Source organism: Neomonachus schauinslandi, chromosome 9 (genome assembly GCF_002201575.2).
Source record: "Neomonachus schauinslandi chromosome 9, ASM220157v2, whole genome shotgun sequence".
NCBI lineage: Eukaryota > Metazoa > Chordata > Mammalia > Carnivora > Phocidae > Neomonachus > Neomonachus schauinslandi.
Window position 1 is genome coordinate 60,851,466 of NC_058411.1, and position 22,158 is coordinate 60,873,623.

Sequence of the window (22,158 nt, forward strand, 5' to 3'; positions counted from 1 at the left end):
AGCTCCCCCTGCTTGTGTTCCCTCTCTCGCTGTGTCTCTCTCTGTCAAATAAATAAATAAAATCTTAAAAAAAAAAGAAGTTATGCTAAATAGGCAAGGGAAAAAAAAAGGCCTCAAAGGCCTTCCCACATGAGTTCAGAGAACCAAATCTTTGTATTCACTACTATTGCTCAATGAGAAGTTATGCAGAGAAAGATCCGTTGGATATAGGGCACAGAGTAGTACAGCTAAAAAGAAGAGTACCTTTATGGAGAAGCAGAAGACCTCCCGTTTATTTCCTTGTGCTGCTCTTGGCCTGCTTTGTAACTTTTAATCATTATTAGTGACATGAAAATAGCATTCTGCACCAACGCAAGAATTATTTTTTGTTTAAGAATGAAATCGTGAGCTTACTTAAAAACAACCAAAGATTTGGGGGCAGGGGATATGGAGACAGATGACATTTCCTTCAGGATCTCCTTGTTTTCCTTCTACAGTTATTTTAAAACAGAGTAAGAAACAATCCCCTTGGGATGCTGTTATTCTAGTAAAAATTCAGTATAAGAAAGTCTTTCAAGAGAAAGGTAAAATATTTTCATTAGTAGCGTTTTCTATTCTACATTTGGCATCCCAGACAGTAGCTAACTTTAGGAGTATTTTACTTCCAGATAAGTCACATTCTATTTAAAATTACGTATGAGCTGCTTAGAAATAATACTGTTTTAGAACCAAAAAAATTAAACACAGAAAAGTAGAAACAACAGAACAATGAACACCACTTTTATACCTTCGCCTAGATTCAACAGCTGTCAATCCCTTAACCACACTTTCTCCATCTTTATTGCTATACACACACTCTCCCTGCCATTCCCCCCAATCCTTTTTGCCAGATCATCCAAAAGTACACCATAGCCATCAGAAATAGGCTTTTTTTTTTTAAGTAATCTCTACACCAACGTGAGGTTGGAACTCATGACCCTGAGATCAAGAGTCACAGGTTCCACTGATCAAGCCAGCCAGGCGCCCCCAGAAATATGCTATTTTAATGATCATTTATCTGCTGCTCAAATGCAGCGGAGCAACGTATTTATTGTAAAGTTTATTATATAGTTGGTGTCAGCTGTTTGTGCTTATTATCTGAAGTCTTAGGTACATTTTATTGGAGGTAGGGGTACTCAGATTAAAGTTATCTTCTTAGTAATCTCTGCGATGCTTCCTACACTTCTCAGATCTGCATAGTCAAAGAAGGAATATTTAACTACTTAAGACCCTACAAACTAATGGCAGTATTATTCTTGAGTAAAAATAGTTAAAATACTATATATTTTTTTTAAATGCTTTCGTTTTTCTCAAACAGGCTGAAATAATCAAGTTTTGTATTTTCAAGCAGTTTAGGAAAAGGAAAAACTCAATATTTGAAATAGAACGTTTGTTAGAATTTGGATATTTCATTGGTTAAAAGGTTTATTTACGGCTATAAATTGATGCTATCTGACAGAAAATATGGCCATTGTGTTCACTGAGCCTAGGTATGACCAAAACCATAAAAGATATTTCTTTCCTTTTTTTTTTTTTCCAGGAGATTTTGATGAATTCACTCAAGATAATAACGACATTATGTTGAAAAACATAGCAGAGGACCTTCGGAACTGCTTACCTCTAGAAACCATGCTTTCCTCAGAACATGTAGCCCTCCAAAAAGTAAATACATTAAATTAATTTACTCTTAGTGCTACTTGGGGATTCTCCTATTCTTCCCTAATCCCACAGCCTCTCTCATCTAATTAGTCCTGAATTCTACTTTAAACCGTTTTTCATTTGGTACTTCAATGATGCCCCCAGTTCTTTTGAGTCCGTAATCCTCTGGCTCCCCAGTCATTCAACAGGTATTTTTTGAGGGCATCCTGTTTGCCAAACACTCAAACCCCTGCGCCTTCCCCCTCCTCCCCGTTCCATGTCCCCTACCCCCAAAAAACAAGGCCAACAGTAATCTGGCCCTGCCTGTATACATCATTGTCCTGGTTTTCTCTTTCCTGTTCAATATCCCCCACTTTCATCAAAGATGAAATTCATCTCTTTGTTTTCTTCTCCTGCTTTTGTGCTGTACGGTTTTTGCTTATTCTATTCCTTCATTCCTAAAATAAGTTCTCATTTTTCTTCCCTGGACAGCCCCCTCATTCAAGCCCCTTCAAATCTCAACTCTTCTGGGGTACATATGCGAGGAATATTGTTTCCTGAAACAAAGCTAATAATAATAATCTCTTCTCCCACTAATCTGAAAACAGCAACCCTCTATATGGTTTTTCACCGTGTAGATTCCGAAGCAGAGGAACCAAATCTTGTACATTTTCAATAGTGCTATGCACATTGTGAGCACTTAGCAAATCTTAGTAAACCTCCAGTCCCAAAGGTGGAAAATAGTGGATAGTATAAAAACTGAGAGCAATATTTGTAACATAGTTTGGATGTTATTAATAAGGCAGTCGTATCAATAGCATGATATACCAAAATACATGAAACAAGGAAAAAGTATTCATTGCATGTAACAGTCGACCCCTAATCCCTTCTCCTAACAAACTATTTTTACCTTCTGTTATTTCCTTCTGGTCCTTGTGTATGTCCATACATTTTACACGCTTATAATATAGATATGTGTAGGTGTAGGTACAATTTTGTAGGTCTCTAAGTAGATAGGTTGATTCTTTATTATAGTTAAGGTAAAAGGAATCAGACATTTTTTTCTTGGTAGCCGCTTGCTATTATATCACGTTATCACCAGTATTAATAAAGGGCTGCTCATTGTAAGCAGGAAATGTTACTAACGATTTTATTATTTGAAAACTCTGCCTCTGCGCAGAGATTACTTGCTAAGTGTTTTCATGGGTCGGTCACTGATGCGCAGGACTCAGGAGACCCGGTATTAGTTTAATTCTTTCCCCTCCAGATGGTCATTTCTTTGGAGAAATCTCTGCGTAGGAGTTTCTTTATTTGTAAAATATACAACCCAGGATGGACAAGACGGTCACAAAGTACTCCTTTAACGCAAATTTTTTATATTTCTCCTAGCCACGTTTTGTATCGTTACAGGTCAAATTAAAAGTTGCTAGTGTCTCACACACAAACAAAAAAAAACCACAAAAGAAGAGCAGGATGGCTCTTCGATAAGTGAAACTTGTCTTTCTCTGCCTTGTTGCTGCTCTCAGAATTTTAGCATTTGAACCACTGATGTTTTGCCTTATTTAGCAATAAAAAGAGACTCCTTTGTACTTCGTTTCTTTTGAAGTTCTTCTCCTTTCCCCCAGATACAGCAGCAGCCAGAACCCACAGTTCACGTTGATGCATTCCTTTATGATGAAGACTTTATTGATTCATTATGTGAGGAAGGAAAAATGAGCAGAAATTATTGTATGGTGTGTGGCTCACACCAGACGGCACCTTTAGGTAGGCACTCAAGTATGCAAACCTGACGACTTTGTGTATACTTTTCTCTCCATGTCCTGAGAACACAGATTCTTGACCAAGTCATTCAGTGTTTTTTGAAAGGAAAAGGCCAACCGTTCAGCATAGCTATTACCAATTATTGAGGTTAGGGAGACCAAAGAGCAACATTGTCCAGGGAAGCTGGGTCACGTAATGTCTCCAAGGAGAGTATCTCCGCTTTTCACAGAAACTGTTGAATCAGAGGTGACTTTTCAGGTCCAGAAACTAATCACAAGTGACTGAGTACAGGGAAACCAGCTTATACTTTCCATACTTCAAAGAGATTCATAGATAAACCATACCATAATGCTGGTTCACTTACAATGATAAATATAACTGCAAGGGGGCTGAAATGTCCCAATAAAAGCATCTACTTGAGAAGTCAGATAGTAATCAGATATTGTTGGATGGGCATGGATTTGGAGGACAGAGATAATCTTGAGAAAGAGCTTATTCAGGCCTTGATTTGACCTAATAGAGCATCTCCAGTCCATAACAGAGGACAACTCTAGTAACAAGATGTCTCCTGCATCTCCACCCCTCAGAGGCAGCACCTGTGTCCCAAATGGGAAGCTAGACTGACTCCATGCTGCTAATATGTTAACTCTTCTGTTAATGTATTCTTTGTTAAGGGGCTCCTGGGTGGCTCAGTCATTTGAGTGTCAGACTTTTTTTTTTTTTAAGATTTTTATTTATTTATTAAAGAGAGAGAGAGCATGAGAGGGGGGAGGGTCAGAGGGAGAAGCAGACTCCCCGCTCAGCAGGGAGCCTGATGTGGGACTCGATCCCGGGACCCCAGGATCATGACCTGAGCCGAAGGCAGTCGCTTAACCAACTGAGCCATCCAGGCGCCCCATGAGTGTCAGGGTCTTGAATTCAGCTCAGGTCATGGTCCCAGGGTCATGGGATCGAGCCCCACATTAGGCTCCACACTCAGCAGGGAGTCTGCTTGAGATTCTCTCTCCCTCTCCCTCTGGCCTTCCCCACCACTCATGCACGTGCATGTTCTCTCTCTCAAATACATAAAAAAGTCTTTAATTATATATGTGTGTATATATATATTTTTTTCTTTGTTCAAATTGGATATGATCGTCTAGGCTATTCCTTTAGACATGCTATTTCAGGATTCCTGGTCACTTAGATATAGAGTTATTGCTTATGGTGGCCTACCTCTCCAGGTGAGTAATCTTGTGTTCATGTTACTGATCTTAGATAATATCATTGTCAAAAGTTAACTACTACCAAATTTGTAATATGCTGCTAATACAAATATATTGTATCTATATTATAATTGGGAATTAAACTCTCCTGATTAACTTAAGATTCTATTTTTAGATAGTACTTATAGTTTCCATTTGAGGTGGTTGAAATTTACAGAACAGAAAGTGACTTAGACAAGAACGATAGAAGGAAAACTAAAAAGTGAATTGCAACTATAATACCATATCAGATCTGATTTACAGAAGTTTTTTAAGATTTATTTATTTTAGAGAGAGAGAGTGGGGGTGGGGAGGGGCAGAGGGAGAGGGAGAGAGACAGTCTCCAGCAGACTCCCCCCTGAGTGAGGAGCCTGACGTGGGCCTCAATCCCACGACCCTGAGATCCTGACCCAAGCCAAAAATCAAGAGTTGGACGCTCAACCAACTGAGCCACCCAGGTGCCCCTGATTTACAGAAGTTTAAAGAAGAGATATGTTTGACAAGTAAAAATTTGAAGATTAGGATGCATTTTCCCATCTAAATCAGGTTGTAAATAGTGACTGGGTATGCAGGCCAGCCCACATAACCACAGTGAATCTGAAAAAGCTATCATCTGTGGAACTCTCCTTCCTTCTGTGACAAGGGCCTTGTCTAGCTATAAGACACTAATGATGACTCTGTAACCCAAGGCAGAAGCACTAATGTGACAGAGTAGTGAGGATGAGGATTCTAGGCAGATAAGTCTATGGTGGTCAAAGCCCACCCCCACCCCAAGTCACGCCCTTTATTTTCTTCCAAGGGATTAGCCTGCCTGCTTCCATTTTCTTTGCCACCATCCCTTAGTTATGGCCAAAGTTTCTCCCCTTCCTGACCATTATATTATGTAGGACATAATATAGTAAGTCTTTAAAAAATATACTCAGACTCTCCCAAATATTTGATTACAGAAACAATGGAGGGAGAAGATGGGCTAGGAAGCTTGTAGCAGTTAAAAAAACTGAGGGAAAGAAGAATAATTAATGGGCATATCGTCACTTCCTTTCATACCACCCTTCTCCTGCACTCCAGAACACATTTTAGGTTGGTCAGGGCTGCCACATTGCTCAACTCCAGAGATGGTCATTCATTTGGTAGTCTATTGAAGTAGTATTGCAGTCTAATGTAGTAGTATGGGGCTATTCTGTGGCTGCTCTGGGGTAAGGTGAGAAAGCCAGATGATATGGGAGTTAGGAAACATCCCATGGAATAACAGTCATAGGGAAAAGAAGGGAAAACCCAAGGACCATCTAAGCAATAGCAAGAAGGAAGTGAGAGGCATAAGGATAGGGACAGGTTGCTGGGTAGCTATTCCCTAGAGGCCTTTTTAAATGTCAGAGACTTGGGGGCACCAGGGTGGCACAGTTGGTCAGGTGTCCCAACTCTTGGTTTCAGGTTTCAGCCCAGGTCATGATCTCAGGGTCATGGGATCGACCCCTGCATCAGGCTCTGTGCTCAACGTGGAGTCTGCTTGGGATTTTTCTCTCCCTCTCCCTCTGCCCCTCCCGCTTATGCTCTCTCTCTCTCTCTGAAATAAATAAATCTTTAAAAATAAAAATAATTGTCAGAGACTTCATAGTTATTCTTCTCTAATATAGCTCAGAGTGAATGAGTGCAAAATTATCACATTAATTTTTTCTAAATAGTCTCCGAATAGCTTTCATTGATTTAGAAGAGAAAAACATGAAATATACTTTATAAATATGGATAAAAGAATTAGAAATACAGAATAGAATGTTTAATACCCGAGCACAATTTGATGTTTATTCTGTTCTAATTCTCCAGGATTTATTTCTCATTCCTTCTCCCTCATGGAATTGAAGTTCATTTATCATCATGTACTCCCTGATCTGTCGGGAAAGGTCTTGGTTGATGTTGGCTCCAGGCTTGGCACAGTCCTTTATGGGGTAAAGTCCAGCTTGTGGACATATTCAACATTTGGAAAATACTCTCTCCTCCTGCTAGCAACAGTTTTGCCTGCCACCATCCAAGGTGACAGCTTGGCTTTATTTATTAGAGTAACAGAATAAGAAGGTTAAAATATTATATTGAATTTGGAATTTCAAAAGCCAGCTAGCTCTCTGATTTCCTTTACCGGTTTGTGTCTGTAACACAAATGAAGGCATATCAACAAAGCAGAAGCAGGTGACCTCATAACACTTTGCTATTTTGTCAGTCACTATTGACCTTCTAACTCTGTTTTCTTTGTGCTGTATTAAATAGTGTACTGAACTTTGATAAGAACTTTTATAAAAACTTTATAAAATTTACTTTACCTAGGAAATTGCATATGGCCATAACAAAGTCACTTAACACTCCTGGCTTCACATTCCTCACCTGTAAATAAGCTACTAAATGATATCCAAGGACATATATTGCTCCAATTTTCCGTGATTCAAGTTTGAATGTAGACATTTGTGTCTGAAATATCACTTCAATGTGGCTTTTTAAAAAAAATTCAAATCATGAGTATTTGTAACGTTCCTAAATGGTTTTATCAAAAAACTTTAAATGTGGTTTCTGGTTGTCATTAGCAGACTTGTTAAAACATGTGGCCAACAGCAGTAGAGGCTCATGCCAGAAACTCTCAGTTCCCAGCATCCATTGCCTGCTCTAAACAGAAACTTAACTCTTTAGTGCTTAGTTTATTTGTCAGTGTTAAGGCTTTTATTCTATAATTAGGAAAGATATCCATAATAGAAAATACAGTTTGTCAGATGGTTTTTTGAGGGAGAACATGGGTAAATATGATTATTTACAATATTTGCTCCACTCTTGTCCGTTTTTTGATTTGTTAGAAAAGTATATAGCTGAAAGAAATGAGGCTATGCAAGTATGTGACAGTGTTAATAAATTTAAACATATTCTCATTTTTCTTCATATTAAAATGGTTACTGATTTAGTCAACAAAAAATTTTTGAATACCTACTTATGCTCTGTTGAACATATTCTAAAAATCTATCATGAGCTATAAATACAAATTTGGTTCACGTGTGGGTGTTACTTGATGTAAAGTGATATTCAGAATATGATTTGACCTTTCCTTCCATGTTAGTTTTTTGTTTTTACAATCAAAAGTGCATACATAATAATATCTAGTCAGTTCTTTATTATCCTTGTTAACTAATTGGTCGGTTATCTTTGGCAGATTGCAGACACCAGACTGACTTCCCTAAGCCAAACAGGACACATCTCCAGCCACCTTCCTCTAGTGTCAGACTGTGCATGATTTTCCATTATATTTCCCACGGGTTAAGTCCTTTCTTGCTTTCCGCCGCTGTAACTTCCCAAGAAATTACAGAAATACGGTATTAAACAGAGAGTCTGTATACGATCACTTTTCTCATTTCCAGCTTTATTGTATGCACAATTTTATCAGGAAAAGTAAGAAATCAATCTTTCAAAATATAATTATTTTTAAATAATGAAATTAATAAAATACAGTCAAGATCTTGATCAGTGAGAGTCTTTGAGTTCTCGAAGTTGTAAGTTTTACATACATGTTATTTATCTTTCATTTTATTTTTACTTCATTGAATTCTATTTTTTTAAAGTGTGATTTTTTTAAATTTTATGTAGAAATGAACTCACAGTTCATTCATTTGCATCATAACATGTCTTTGTTTTTTTCAGGGTTATCTTTACAGTTCAGCACTGCAACTATATGGAGTAGAATTGAATGGAGATTTTTGCCAGTTGCAGGAAATGGTCATAAAAAAATACCAGTTCACTGACAGAATAAAGGTAATGAAGTACAGTTGAGACACAATGTTACGTTAGTTTCAGGTGTACAGCATGGTGATTTGGTAAGTCTGTATGTTATGCAATGCTCATCACGAGTGTAGCTACCATTTATGACCATACAACATTATTACAATATTATTGACTATGTTCCCTATGCTGCACTAAAGGTACCCTTTTAAATATATATTCTGTTATCTATTTTATAGCATAATTTAGTCCAATTTCTTCTGGATTGGAGTTGGAAACTCTTTTTGAATCTATTCTTGGTTGCTGTCGTGTAGAAACAGATTGAGTTGACTTAGTACTTTTAAACAATAAAGGTGAATTTAATTATAATTACCTTCCACTCCTATTTCTCTTCCTCCCCAATTTTATTAGAAAGTAGAATTTTTCTTAATTTCCTTCATCTTTTCTGTGGTATAGTTTTGGTGGCAGCATTCAAATTTGAATCTCTAGATGCAGGTCAAAAGTGTACTTAATGAAACTCTTATGTTGAAAGTAAGCAAAAAAGTTAAGTAATGCTCTCAGTTCTTTACCTTCTTTTTCTAAGCTTCCAGGAGTTATGGATGCCACAGAACGGCAGTTCAGGAGAATGATGCCCTGCATTTGGCTATAACAGAACTTTTCTCTTTTTCTGTATGTAAGGGGAAAAATAACCAGAAAAGGGAAAGGAAGTTTTTTGGTTAATGCAGTAATTCTTACCCTTTCACTGACGGTCCTACACTTCAATGGCAATGCAGAGAGTTACTGAGCAACTAAGGCTCTCTGGTGTTAAAGTGTTGAAAGATATCTCGGTATGATTAAGGATCTAGTCCTCCCCTTTTTTATTGAAGGAAATGTTTTTTCCTCCTTCCAAACTTCCTTTTTTCTCTCTCTTTGTTTCTCTCTCATCTTAAGAGAAGCAAATGATTAAAGCAAATTTATTGTCTAGTAATAAATTCATGGAATTTTCTCACTATCCCATATTTAGTGAACAGAAACACATTGTTCTTACATAATAATAATCACATAACAGGAATATTGATTTAATTGAAAGTTAAGATTTAAAAATTGACCTTTTAAGAATCCTAGTTTATAAATGGGTGCCAGGGTGGCTTAGTCGGTTGAGCATCCGACTCTTAATTTCAGCTCAGGTCACAATCTCAGGGTGGTGGGATGACCCTGCGTGGGGCTCGGTGCTCAGCAGGGAGTCTGCTTGGGATTCTCTCTCTCCCTCTCGCTCTCCCCCGCCCCCCTCACGCATGTTCTCTCTCTCTAAATAAATCTTTTAATAAATAAGTGGAGATCCAAGTACCTTGTTATTTTTTTAAAGAAGATGATAAAGATATGTAAAACGCATTTATTTACATGTGAAAAGGTCTTTACCCCTTGCTTTTTAACAGAGCATATGTGGATGAATGCCCACCCCACGGCTTCAGTGACTATTAGTAACCCAATGACAGAAAGCTGTTTTTATACCATTTTATTGGCAACCTTAACAGTTTCCTTCCTCAATGGTAAAGACAATTGTTGTGTTTGAGAGGCCCTAAGATCAACAGAAAGGAATTCTAGGGTTATTTTTTATAGTATCTTGAAATCTATGTAGCCTTTAAGTCTCAGGCTCTGCTTTTTGTTTTGTCTTTGTTCTTGTTTGGTCTTTTTTAACAGGACTTTCCTAAGAAGTCTAGGAATCCTTGGTTGTCCATTCAGACTTAAGAGTGAGAAACAAGCTGATTGAAGTTCTCGGCATTTAAGTAGGGGATTCTGAGCACTGTGGGCTTCAGTGTCGAGTGATCTTGTTTGGCTGGTTAATTAGTTGGGGAGTATCTGATGAAGTATCTTAAGATCTTTCCTCTTGGGCTGGTCTGTTTGCCCAGAGAAAACTTTTCCAGTCTCCTTACTGAGTGGCAAACAACATCCTGGGGACTGAGTGGTAGAGGAAAAGAAGTGAAGCATAAGGGATTCACAGCATCCTGTCTGCCTTACTTCCCTTGTTTTCAGTACATTAGCCTTTCTTTCAACTAGTCCTGATGTCCCCTGACCCAGACACCTTTTGTTTTACCCTTTCCAGGGTAAATAGAAGAAACCTCTATTCTTTTGCTGGGGTATGAGAAAGTCATATAGAGGTCTGGGTACTTCTGAAACTGACTTTCAACCCAATTACCTTATTTTTAGCATTTCTCCCTACTCCTTCACCCAGAAATACCTGGTGCCATCAGTTGTGAGCCTTTTTGAGATTCTGTAGTATAAACCAAGTGGGGGTCTTTGCTTTCTATCTATCCAGCTTAGAAATCAGATTTTTCTGGTCTCCTAAATTCCTTGTTAGTTCCTTTTTTTCCCTAACTTACAAAATTTTATCTCTGTTACTTCCTTTCCCAATCCCCCGATCCTCGTGGGTATACTAAAAACACTATACTGTTATTATAATGGGGTTTCAGGATGCCATGTGTCTTATGCACTGTCTTTACATGAAAGACCCATTGATTTAAATTCTTTCTACCCTCTCCACTAGACTAAAAGGGGAATTTTTCTTTATTCATATCTTGCTTATTCCTTTGATGGCACTTAGCGTCACCAGCGTAGCTGTTTTATCCCATTACTAGAACATAACATATTTCAGTGTAGATATTGTATCTCATTTGTCATGGTGTATGTATCTCCCCGCACAGTATCTCGTATATAGGAGGTGCCCGTTAAAAATTGGTTAAATTATTTTGGGTTGCCATGTGGCCTTTGCATTGTTAGTATTCCGGTTTGTCCAGAGCCATTTTGGGGAGTTTCCCTGGGACTTCTGTTGGTTGCCATAATTAATTGATCCACCAGATCCTTTTTTTACCCTATCTGTGGGGTGGGGTGTGGGAGAGTGAACAGAGATGGGAAAGAAAAAGAGGAAACTGTGGTATATCGGTAGGTTAATTTGCGTGCCTATTTCATATCTCAGCAACATGTTTAGAAAGTTTAAAGTGATTGTTTTCTATGTGTTCAGGAATATGTCAAAGGTGTGTTTCAGAGACTAGAGGCCCACCTAATTTAAATTACCTTAGTATTTTTCCTATTTAAAAAGCGGGATAGGGGCGCCTGGGTGGCTCAGTTGGTTAAGCGACTGCCTTCGGCTCAGGTCATGATCCCGGGGTCCTGGGATCGAGTCCCACATCGGGCTCCCGGCTCGGCAGGAAGCCTGCTTCTCCCTCTCCCACTCCCCCTGCTTGTGTTCCTGCTCTCGCTGTCTCTGTCTCTGTCAAATAAATAAATAAAATCTTTAATAAATAAATAAATAAATAAAAAATAAAAATAAAAAGCGGGATAAAATATGTTAAGAATCAGACCCCATAAATAGAATGCTATTTATTTGTAAGCCCAAAGAAATCCTTTAATACAAAATAGTTAAACTTTTTTTCTTCTTTTTAAAATAAAAGTGGTTTGTTTTGCACTTGAGAAAATAGATGTTTTCTCTTGTTATCTTGCCTGTGCTCTCTCAGACTTGTTGATTGTGGTCAAGTTAATTTTCTGAGGTATATAGTTTTTATTTTTTATTATTAAGTTTTTTGTTGTAATTCCTGTGTAGTTGACATACAGTGTTATATTAGTTTCATGTGTACAATATAGTGATTCAGTAATTCTGTACATTACTCAGTGCTCATCATAAATGCACTCTTTAATCCCCATCATCTGTTTCACCCATCCCCCCCTTCCACCTCCCTCCGGTAACCATCAGTTTGTTCTCTATAGTTAAGAGTCTGTTTCTTGGTTTGTCTCTCTCTACTCTTTTTTTGTTTCTCTCCTTTGCTTGTTTGTTTTGTTTCTTAAATTCTACGTATGAGTGAAATCGTATCATATTTGTCTTTCTCTGATTGGTTTATTTCACTTAGCATTATACTCTCTGGCTCCATCCACGTCATTGCAAATGGCAAGATTTCATTCTTTTTTATGGCTGAATAATAATATCCTATATATATATATACATATATACACACACACATATATAATCATATATGTATATAATCATACCATCTGTATGTGTGCGTGTGTTTGTATATATATGGCTGAATAATATCCCATATAGATAGATATAGATACCACATCTTTATCCATTCATTTGTTGAAGGACACTTGGGCTGCTTCCATAATTTGGCTGTTGTAAATAATGCTTCAATAAACACAAGGGTGCATGTATCCCTTTGAATTAGTGTTTTTGTATTTTGGAGATAAATACCCAGTAGTGCAATTGCTGGATCATAGGGTCATTCTATTTTTAGCTTTTTGAGGAACCTCTATATTGTTTTCCACAGTGGCTGCACCAGTTTGCATTCCCACCAACAGTGCAAGAGAGTTCCTTTTTCTCTACATCCTCACCAACACTTGTTTCCTGTGTTTTTGTTTTTAGCCATTCTCACAGGTGTGAAATGCTATCTCATTGTAGTCTTGATTTGCATTTCCCTGATGATGCGTGATGTTGATCATCTTCTCATGTGTCTGTTGGCCATCTGGATGTCTTCTTTGGAGAAATGTGTGTTCATGTCTTCTACCCATTTTTTAAATTGGATTTTTTGGTTTTTTGGTGTTGAGTTGTGCAAGTTCTTTATATATTTTGGATACCAACCCTTTATGAGATGTGTCATCTGCAAATATCCTCTCCCATTCAGGAGGTTGTCTTTTAGTTTGGTTGATTGTTACCTTTAGTAGATAATCCCAATAGTTTACTTTTGCTTTTGTTTCCCTTACTTCAGGGGACCTATCTAGAAAGATGTTATTGTGGCCAATGTGAGAGAAATTATTATCTGTGCTCTCTTCTAGGATTTTAATGGTTTCAGGTCTTATATGTAGGTCTTTACTCCATCTTGAGTGTATTTCTGTGTATGATGTAAGAAAGTGGTCCAGTTTCATTCTTTTGCATGTAGCTGTCCAGTTTTCCCAACACCATTTGTTGAAGAGACTTCTTCCTGTTGCATATTCTTGCATCTTTTGTCAAAGATTAACTGACCATAAAATTGTGGGTTTATTTCTTAGTTTGCTATTCTCTTCTATTCATCTGTGTGTCTATTTTTGTGCCAGTACCATACTGCTTTGATGACTACAGCTTTGTAATATAACTTGAAGCCTGGAATTGTGATGCCTCCAGTTTTGTTTTTCTTTTTCAAGATTACTTTGTCTATTTGGGATCTTTTGTCAAAAGTTTCCATACAAATTTTAGGATAGTTTGTTCTAGTTTTGTGAAAAATGCTGTTGGTATTTTGATAGGAATTGCATTAAATCTGTACATTGCTTTGAGTAGTGTAGACATTTTTACATCCGTGAGCATGGAATGTCTTTCCATTTCTTTGTGTCATCTTCAATTTCTTTCATCAATGTTTTCTACTTTTGTTGGTTTTTTTTTAATATTTTATTTATTTATTGGACAGAGAGATAGAGAGCACAAGTAGGCAGAGCAGCAGGCAGAGGGAGAGGGAGAAGCAGACTTCCCCGCTGAGCAGGGAGCCCAATGCGGCACTCGATCCCAGGATGCTGGGATCATGACCTGAGCCGAAGGCAGACGCTTAACCGACTGAGCCACCGAGGCACCCCAGTGTTTTATACTTTTGAGAGTACAGGTCTTTCACCTCTTTGGTTAAGTTTATTCCTAGGTATTTTACTGTTTTGGGTGTGAGGCATATAGTTTTTAAATACATTGTTTTGTTTGCTTTTTTGGATAAATAATCAAATAAATTTTAGATGAAAAGTCAGACAAAGCCAATAAACATACTGTATTAACATTTTATTTTTTTTGTATTAACATTTTACAATACATAAATAATTTTTACAGTTTTTATATGATCCATTTGATTCTGTGAATCAGGACAGATATTATTCCTTTTTATTTATGAAGACACCAACTGCCTAGTGTACAAACTCAGTTGATGATGGAACCAGAGTTTGAACCTAAGGCCTTTGACTCTTACAATTAATGATATAGTCATCATGGAAAAAGCTCTGAACTGCTGGGGATTGAAAGACTGTAATTATATGACTATGTAAACAAATCTATCTAAAACAAATATTCACAAGTTTATGGTTTTTAATTAGATACTAAATATCTCCCATAGATGATACTATTAAATATACTGTTCTTTCTCCCATTTTAATTAAGGTTGACTTCTCATATCGCCTCATATCATTGAACCAATAGATATTTCTTCTGTGGTTATCTTTGTTTTCTTAAATGAACTCGTTCTTCTTAAGGTGCTTCATGCAGACATCTGTACCCAGGGTTCACTTCTGCAAAATGCTGATGTCATTATCATGAATAATGTCTTCGAATATTTTCTTGATGAGGCAGAACAGGCCAGGTATGTTACTTACTCAAGCAAGAAATCTGTTAAAATATATTCAGCAGACTATGAAAAGGGATTAGTGGGGTGCCTGGCTGGCTCAGTCAGTAGAGCATGTGACTCTTGATCTTGGAGAATATAAGACCCACACTGTGTGGGTCTTATGAATATGAGAATATAAGACCCACATTGAGTGTAGAGATTACTTAAATACATATCTTTTTTTAAAAAAGTGATTAGTAAAGTGGAAGTATTTTCATATTAAACTGTTTTTTAAAACAACCTCGACAAGATTATATTAATAAGGAAATGTCTTATGCATTAAACAAAAAGTAAACTTTGATTGTCTAAGTTTGTAAAATATTACATCTAATGGGGGGGCATATATTAAATGATACCATGACCCAAGCATTTGCTTAGCAATCAGGAATGCAATAAGATAACAATTCCTGATGGGCATTTATACTTATTCTTTTCTGTCTCCGTTTTATTTTCTTTGAAAAAACATGATGGGAATTAATTTCTATAAGTGATATAAGATATAAGAATATTAACCAAAATAGTGATTAGTTATCAAACTTTTAAAATATTTTTAAGGTGGTAATAGTAGGTTCCTAAAACTATTCCACTATTCACGCAGTGGGAAAATTAGCATATCTGTAATCACTTTTTTGACTTCTCTGCCACAATTTGATGCTTTGTGACCCATCAGGACCAGTAGGTCCCTCTAATTAGAGAATTCCTATGGTCCATAGTCTGAGACATTGATTTTCTAGCTAGCTAGGATTCATGACTTTTTTTTTTATCATAATGGCATATGTGTACTCTAAATGCAGGAAAACTCCTTTCCATATGTACAAAATGGAATTACACAAATGTTTGGATTAGTGCATCAATAAGGTTTCTACTACAGAGAAATAAAAAGACATATAGACCATAAACAGTTAATACAGAGTGGAATCCTGAATGGCTAAACCTCTTTATCCTGCCACCCTTTTACCTTCTATGTTCTCCCCTGCCCCCAGCTTTCTGTCTCAAACACACATACACACACATACACACACACACCCATACCCGTTACTAGTAGGTTAAGGTCATCATGAAATTAACAGCTTACATATTTTTAAAAGAAACTAGTTCAAAAGAAAGCTAATCATATAATCAAAGCTCAGCCAGAATGGGTGACAATTTTTGGTCACAGGCTGAAGACCAGAAACACAACATGAGCAAGGTTATCTTAATCATAGCCCTCTTTAAGCTTAATTTCCAGTGGACAAAGTATGATTAGCTTTTCACCTTTTTTTTTTTTTTTTAAAAAGATTTTATTTATTTATTCATGAAAGACAGAGAGAGAGAGGCAGAGGGAGAAGCAGGCTCCCAAGGAGCAGAGAGCCTGATGCGGGACTCGATCCCAGGACCCTGGGATCATGACCTGAGCCGAAGGCAGACGCTCAACCATCTGAGCCACCCAGGCGCCCTAGCTTTTCACCTTTTTAAGTTAATGACCAGTGGCAAAAGCATTACATAATTGTTGGAGAATGAAGTAGTACCAGGTTTATGTTGTATAAGAAGTTAAAAGAGAAAAACACTTTAAAATCTTTGGAGATTCATTACACGAAGATTTTGACTGCTGAAGAATGATGAAAGCCACTGGTGAACTTGACACCGGAAATACTGAATATTTGGGTTGTTTTAAAAGCTTTCTTGGTACATTCATTCACACGCTCTACGTTGTTCAGGGAATAGGTATCGACCACGTGTGCTAGTTCAGTCATTTTCCCTAAATCAGTCTAGTACAATGAATTTGAAATACAGATTATAGCCATGGATGACAGTATACAGGAGAATTTTTAGAAGACACAGTAAAGCATTCTGACATTGGAATCGTTCTGACAAAACTGATCATTTACCTATGTTAATTCTGTATTGTACTGAGTGAAAAAGAAAGATGGCGCCACACATAGCCTCCAAGGACTTGTCTTAATTAGAATCTGAGACAAGTGGAATGATACTGCTATAGGAGTTAGTATATAAGTGAAAACAGAAATAAATCGTAATAATAGAAAATGTGTACTCAGCAAAGACTCGGGCTTCAGAATAAGTCCGATCTCATTACAGAGTAACACCCCAGATTTGTAGAGTAATTGTTAGTTTAAAAGGTGCCTCAGTGTATTTTTTGAGTAGGTGAAACAGATACAGCTACCAGAATGATAGCTTACCAGAAACAGCAAGTGCTATTCTGAGAGGCATGGCCAACCGTGCCAATTTAGTCAGCTTCTTCATTCTTCTTCATTCTTATTAAATAAACTTATAAAATACGTCATTTTTAAGGAACCACATCAAAACAATAGCTCTAGCCCAAGCACAGTGACGATTATCAAACTGCTACATGATTTTACATCTAGCCTGAGGAAGAACATTTGTATCATTTTGCCTAATAAACTCCAGAATACTAAACCTAATAACGGTTACATTGCTGTAACTGAGAGAAATGCAGATGACACCGCTGCCCACCTGCCCGTTGCAAGGGATGTGTATCTCTGCTCTGCTTGGCCATTGCTCCCTGCTAGTGGGGTGTACGGTCAACGCTCATGCACAGTATAGAAAGCCAGTTCATGTCTGCACTGAATTCGTCAGACCTGGGCAGGGACTGCCTTGTGGCGCATATAAACGCACATGGCATTTCACCATGCTTTCAACCGGGCTGGCCCCACTCAACTTTGCAGGCGCCATGTTGCCCAAAAGTCTTTCCATTAAATATTTTTGACAACCAAATAAAGTATGATTTCACTCTTGATGTTATTTTAAAAGATGTAATCTACATATCAGGCTTAATTGTTAGTCTTTGCGTGGCTTCTGGCATCTATGGCCTTTCTCCACTACTCTTCCCCACCTCTACCTCCTAGCCCTTCTCCATTCCTCAGAACCAGTTTTGACACACTTCATCAAGAGTTTAAGGAGCGCTTGGGTGGCTCAGTCAGTTAAGCTTCTGACTCTTGGTTTCGGCTCAAGTCATGATCTCAGGGTCATGGGATCAAGCAAGCTCCGTGTCGGGCTCTGCACTGGGCTTGGAGCCTGCTTGGGATTCTTTCCCCTGCTCCCCTCTCTCTCTCTCTCTCTTTCCAGCCCCTTCCTCTCCCTCTCCCCTTCTTCCTCCCTCTCCCTTGCCCCTCAAAAAAATCAAAAGAGTTTAAGGGGCTTTAACTACTGATCCAGCTTTGACTTGTGTATTGGTTCTGAAAACTGAGTTTCGGCCTTAACAGTACCTCGTAGTAACACAAATCCCCATCGTGTTGAATCTCTTCGATGTTGTAACATCATAATTTTGCCAACACCCCCTTCAGAAACTGAAGAATTTACCAATTTCTAATATTTTGCTGCAATGCTATTTCCTGCAGGCAAACATTTTGCCCATCTGGATTTCTAGGTGTTGCCTGTGCTGCATTTTCTTTTGTCATCTTCATTTTTTAAAAAGTGTTCAGTGTCTGGTAAAACCTAAAATACAAGTTTTTAATATGTTGCAGAGCCTGGGAATATATCAGTCAAAATGTAAGAAAACAAGGATCATTATTAGTAACAGTACCAAGTCTTGAAGATTCTCTCTCAGGCCTTCAGGTATGTAAGCCTCTTTCCCAGCATTTTTTTTTTAAGATTTTATTTATTTATTAGAGCGCATGCATGAGAGAAAGAGAGGAGAGAGCAGGATCAGGGGCAGGGGGAAAGGGAGAAGCAGACCCCGCTGAGCAGAGAGCCTGATGTGGGACTTGATCCCAGGACTCTGGGATCATGACCTGAGCCAAAGGCAGATGCTTAACCGACTGAACCACCCAGGCGCCCCTTTCCAGCATTTTTATTGTCAAAACTTTTCTCCAGTTTTTTTCTGATAGCTATTAACAATATTCTAGAGATGTTCTGTCTGAATATAGTGACAGACGATAGAAAGAATAGCAGTAACTTATGGCCTAAGAACTGGTTTGTGGTTTGTTTATTGGCCTCAAGAGCTCTGAAATTGCAATTCTTATCTTGATATAGATTCCTTTGCTTCTCCAACCAGTTTTTCCAACTTGGGGGTTACAGTTTTAGGTTAACAAATGCTACTAAATGTTTGTAAGAGGCTTAGAACACCCACATCATAACTTTACCCTCAGAACAAAAGGAACAGAGATGTCTTGGGATCAAGTTCTGCATCAGGCTCCTTGCTCAGCAGGGAGCCTGCTTCTCCCTCTTCCTGATGCTCCCCCTGCTTGTGCTCTCTCTCTTCCCCTCTCTCTCTGACAAATAAATAAGATCTTAAGAAAAAAAAAGAACAAAAGGAACAGAGTTGTTCAAGGCTTCTAGAATCAGATGTGTAGACTGGAGGCCCATATACTGTGCACAGTTTGGAATCTTGTACAAACCACTTCTTTGTTCCTTAGATTCTCCATATAAAGTAAGGCCCCTATTTACTAAGTTTCAGCCCAATAAGTTGACCCTATATAAAGGTTAATTAGTATTTATAAAGTTCTTAGAGACCCCTAGATGAAAGAAATAAAATATAAATGGAGTATTATAGTTTTCTTTAGTAGTGCTTTCCTTATCTATAAGCACTGCCAAATGTAAGCATCTATTTCTTCCTTTAAAAAAAAACTAAGCCATCATCAATAATACTTCCTTAAGAAATTTTTATCAATCATCTAAATTATAAAAGTAGGGGCACCTGGGTGGCTCAGTTGTTAAGCGTCTGCCTTCGGCTCAGTTCATGATCTCAGGGTCCTACAATCAAGCCCCACATCAGGCTCCCTGCTCCGCGGGAAGCTACTTCTCCCTCTCCCACTCCCCCTGCTTGTGTTCCCTCTCTCACTGTGTCTCTCTCTGTCAAATAAATAAATAAAATCTTTTAAAAAATAAATAAATTATAAAAATTCATGTTTATAATAACAAGGGAAATAATCCTGAGATATATAAAGAAAAGATGTTAATCTCCCCATCCCCTCCACTTAATTCTTTTCCAGGAGAGACCCATCTCATGTGTGGTGTAACCCACATACTTTTCCATGCTTATAAAAGTACGTCTTTAGGGACGCCTGGGTTGCTAAGTCAGTTAAGCGTCTGCCTTCGACTCAGGTCATGATCCCAGGGTCCTGGGATCGAGTCCCACATCGGGCTCCCTGCTCAGTGGGGATCCTGCTTCTCCCTCTGCCTGCCACTCCCCCTGCTTGTGCTCTCTCTCTCTGTCTAATAAATAAATAAAATAAAAATTTTTTTAAATATATGCCTTTTAAAATATGTGGTCTCCAAGGGGTGCCTGGGTAGCTCAGTCAGTTAAGGATCCGACTCTTGATCTCAACTGAAGTCTTGATCTTAGTGGTCTTGAGTTCGAGCCCTGCATTGGGCTCCCACTAGGTGTGGAGCCTACCAAAAAATATATATATAGATATATATAAACTTAAAAATATATATATATATATGTATATGTGACCATATATATATATGGTCTCCAATTTATAATTTCTATATAGATTGAAATAATTTGGTGATTTTTCACTTAACGAAATAATGGTTTCACACTAAATATATAAATCTGTCTATAGATAACCACTGGAAATTATTACTTATGAAAGAGTCCTTATGCATGAATTTTTGAATAACTTTATTGCTTTCTTGTTTAATGAAACTTCTTTATTTTTTTTAAGATTTTATTAATTTATTTGTCAGAGAGAGAGCACAAGCAGGGGGAGCAGCAGGCAGAGGGAGAAGCAGAGTCCCCACTGAGCAGAGAGCCCGTTGTGGGACTCGATCCAGCACCCCGGGATCATGACCTGAGCCGAAGGCAGACCCTTAACTGACTGAGCCACCCAGGCGTCCCTAATTATACTTCTATAACCAGATATATTCTATTCATTGGCGGCTCTAGAATTTCTGTGTCATAGGGACTCAAAAGTTTACAGTGTAAAGGGAAGGGCCTGATGAAGGTTATGGAGGGAGATTAGTGCCTCTCATGCAACCCCTTAGCACCATCACTATGTATGTATGAACAGTTGTCTCTGTTCTCTGTGTATTCTCATTGTTGTTTTAGTCTTTTATTGTTTAAACCTAATGATAATTATTAACCTAGTTACGTTAAAACAATTACTCTATTCTGTATTTTCTTTATTCTTTCAAATTCCAAAATCAAAGTAAATTAAATCCTGAGTCCACAGATCTACCATGTAGTACAACAAAGAATTGTTCATGTGACACCATGTAAACTTAGTCCTGCTTGTTGTAAAAAAAAAAAAAATCTGTTGTCTTCAGTTACTTAGTTCATCATGATTTCTTGAAGTTCCAGAGAACAGGATCATTCTGCAATTTTCATGTTTGTTTATAATCTTTTTTTCTTCCAGATTAATATACAGTTATCTTCCTGGGTTGAAGAGGTACCACTGACCTACGATGTATATCCAGAAAAGCATATTGACAGAGAAGCTCTTGAACAAATTCATTTGTATAAGATTCTGTAACATTAAAATAGTCCTATCTCAGTGTAATGGTTTGTTGAGTATATTACAAATTAATAAAAAAGAAACATCACCCCAATACCCTAACACATATTTCTGTATATTCCTTTCTAGACTTTGTATGTATGTTTACATATTTGTAAATAGTCATATGGGTATATATACACATATATAGTTGTGTATGACACATAATTGTGTCCATATACACCTTTGATTTCTGTGATAATTTAATTAAAATACTTACCTGAATATTTTTGGTTTTCTCCTGTTTCTTTTATCTTGTTAAAAACATAAATATCTTTTTTTTTTTAAGATTTTTATTTATTTATTGAGAGAGATAGTGATAGAGAGAGAGCATGAGAGGGGGAGAGTCAGAGGGAGAAGCAGACTCCCCGCCGAGCAGGGAGCCCGACGCGGGACTCGATCCCAGGACTCCAGGATCATGACCTGAGCCGAAGGCAGTCGCTTAAACAACTGAGCCACCCAGGCGCCCAAATATGTCTTTCTTTAGTCACTAACTCTGTATACCAATTCCAGATATGAGAAAAAAGAATAGAAGGTGTTTCTATCATGAGAGAAGGGTAGAGGGGAAGGTAGGTTACATTGTATCCCATTTATTAGATCTCTGTTCTGTAAGATTCCTTGTACACAGCTTTATGTGAAGAGGCTAGCACAAGGACCAAAATAAAAAAATAATTGCAGGGCACCTGGGTGGCTCAGTTGGTTAAGCGACTGCCTTCAGCTCAGGTCATGATCCCAGGGTCCTGGGATCGAGTCCCGCATCGGGCTCCCTGCTCTGCGGGGAGCCTGCTTTTCCCTCTCCCACTCCCCCTGCTTGTGTTCCCTCTCTCGCTGTGTCTCTCTCTGTCAAATAAATAAATAAATAAAATCTTTAAAAAAAAAAAAATGCAGTTGCTAGGAAAAAGCGAAACTAGAAAGATAGCCTCCAAAATATAAATA

General features: G+C 37.8%; 1 protein-coding gene across 2 annotated transcripts in view; it reads left to right on the top strand.

Moving 5' to 3' along the window:
• Positions 1 to 21,439, top strand: part of LOC110585264 — a 34,988-nt gene extending 13,549 nt beyond the window's left edge. Inside the window, exons 2-8 of one of the 2 annotated variants that reach the window (XM_021695475.1) lie at positions 1,559 to 1,680; positions 3,282 to 3,420; positions 6,480 to 6,601; positions 8,328 to 8,438; positions 14,634 to 14,740; positions 18,247 to 18,337; positions 21,085 to 21,439. In XM_021695475.1, coding sequence (XP_021551150.1) covers positions 1,559 to 1,680; positions 3,282 to 3,420; positions 6,480 to 6,601; positions 8,328 to 8,438; positions 14,634 to 14,740; positions 18,247 to 18,337; positions 21,085 to 21,201 — 809 coding nt within the window. In that variant the 3' untranslated portion in view covers positions 21,202 to 21,439. The remainder of the gene's footprint in view (positions 1 to 1,558; positions 1,681 to 3,281; positions 3,421 to 6,479; positions 6,602 to 8,327; positions 8,439 to 14,633; positions 14,741 to 18,246; positions 18,338 to 21,084) is intronic. The other variant, XM_021695476.1, reaches the window with a different exon arrangement.
• Positions 21,440 to 22,158: the final 719 nt, after the last annotated feature.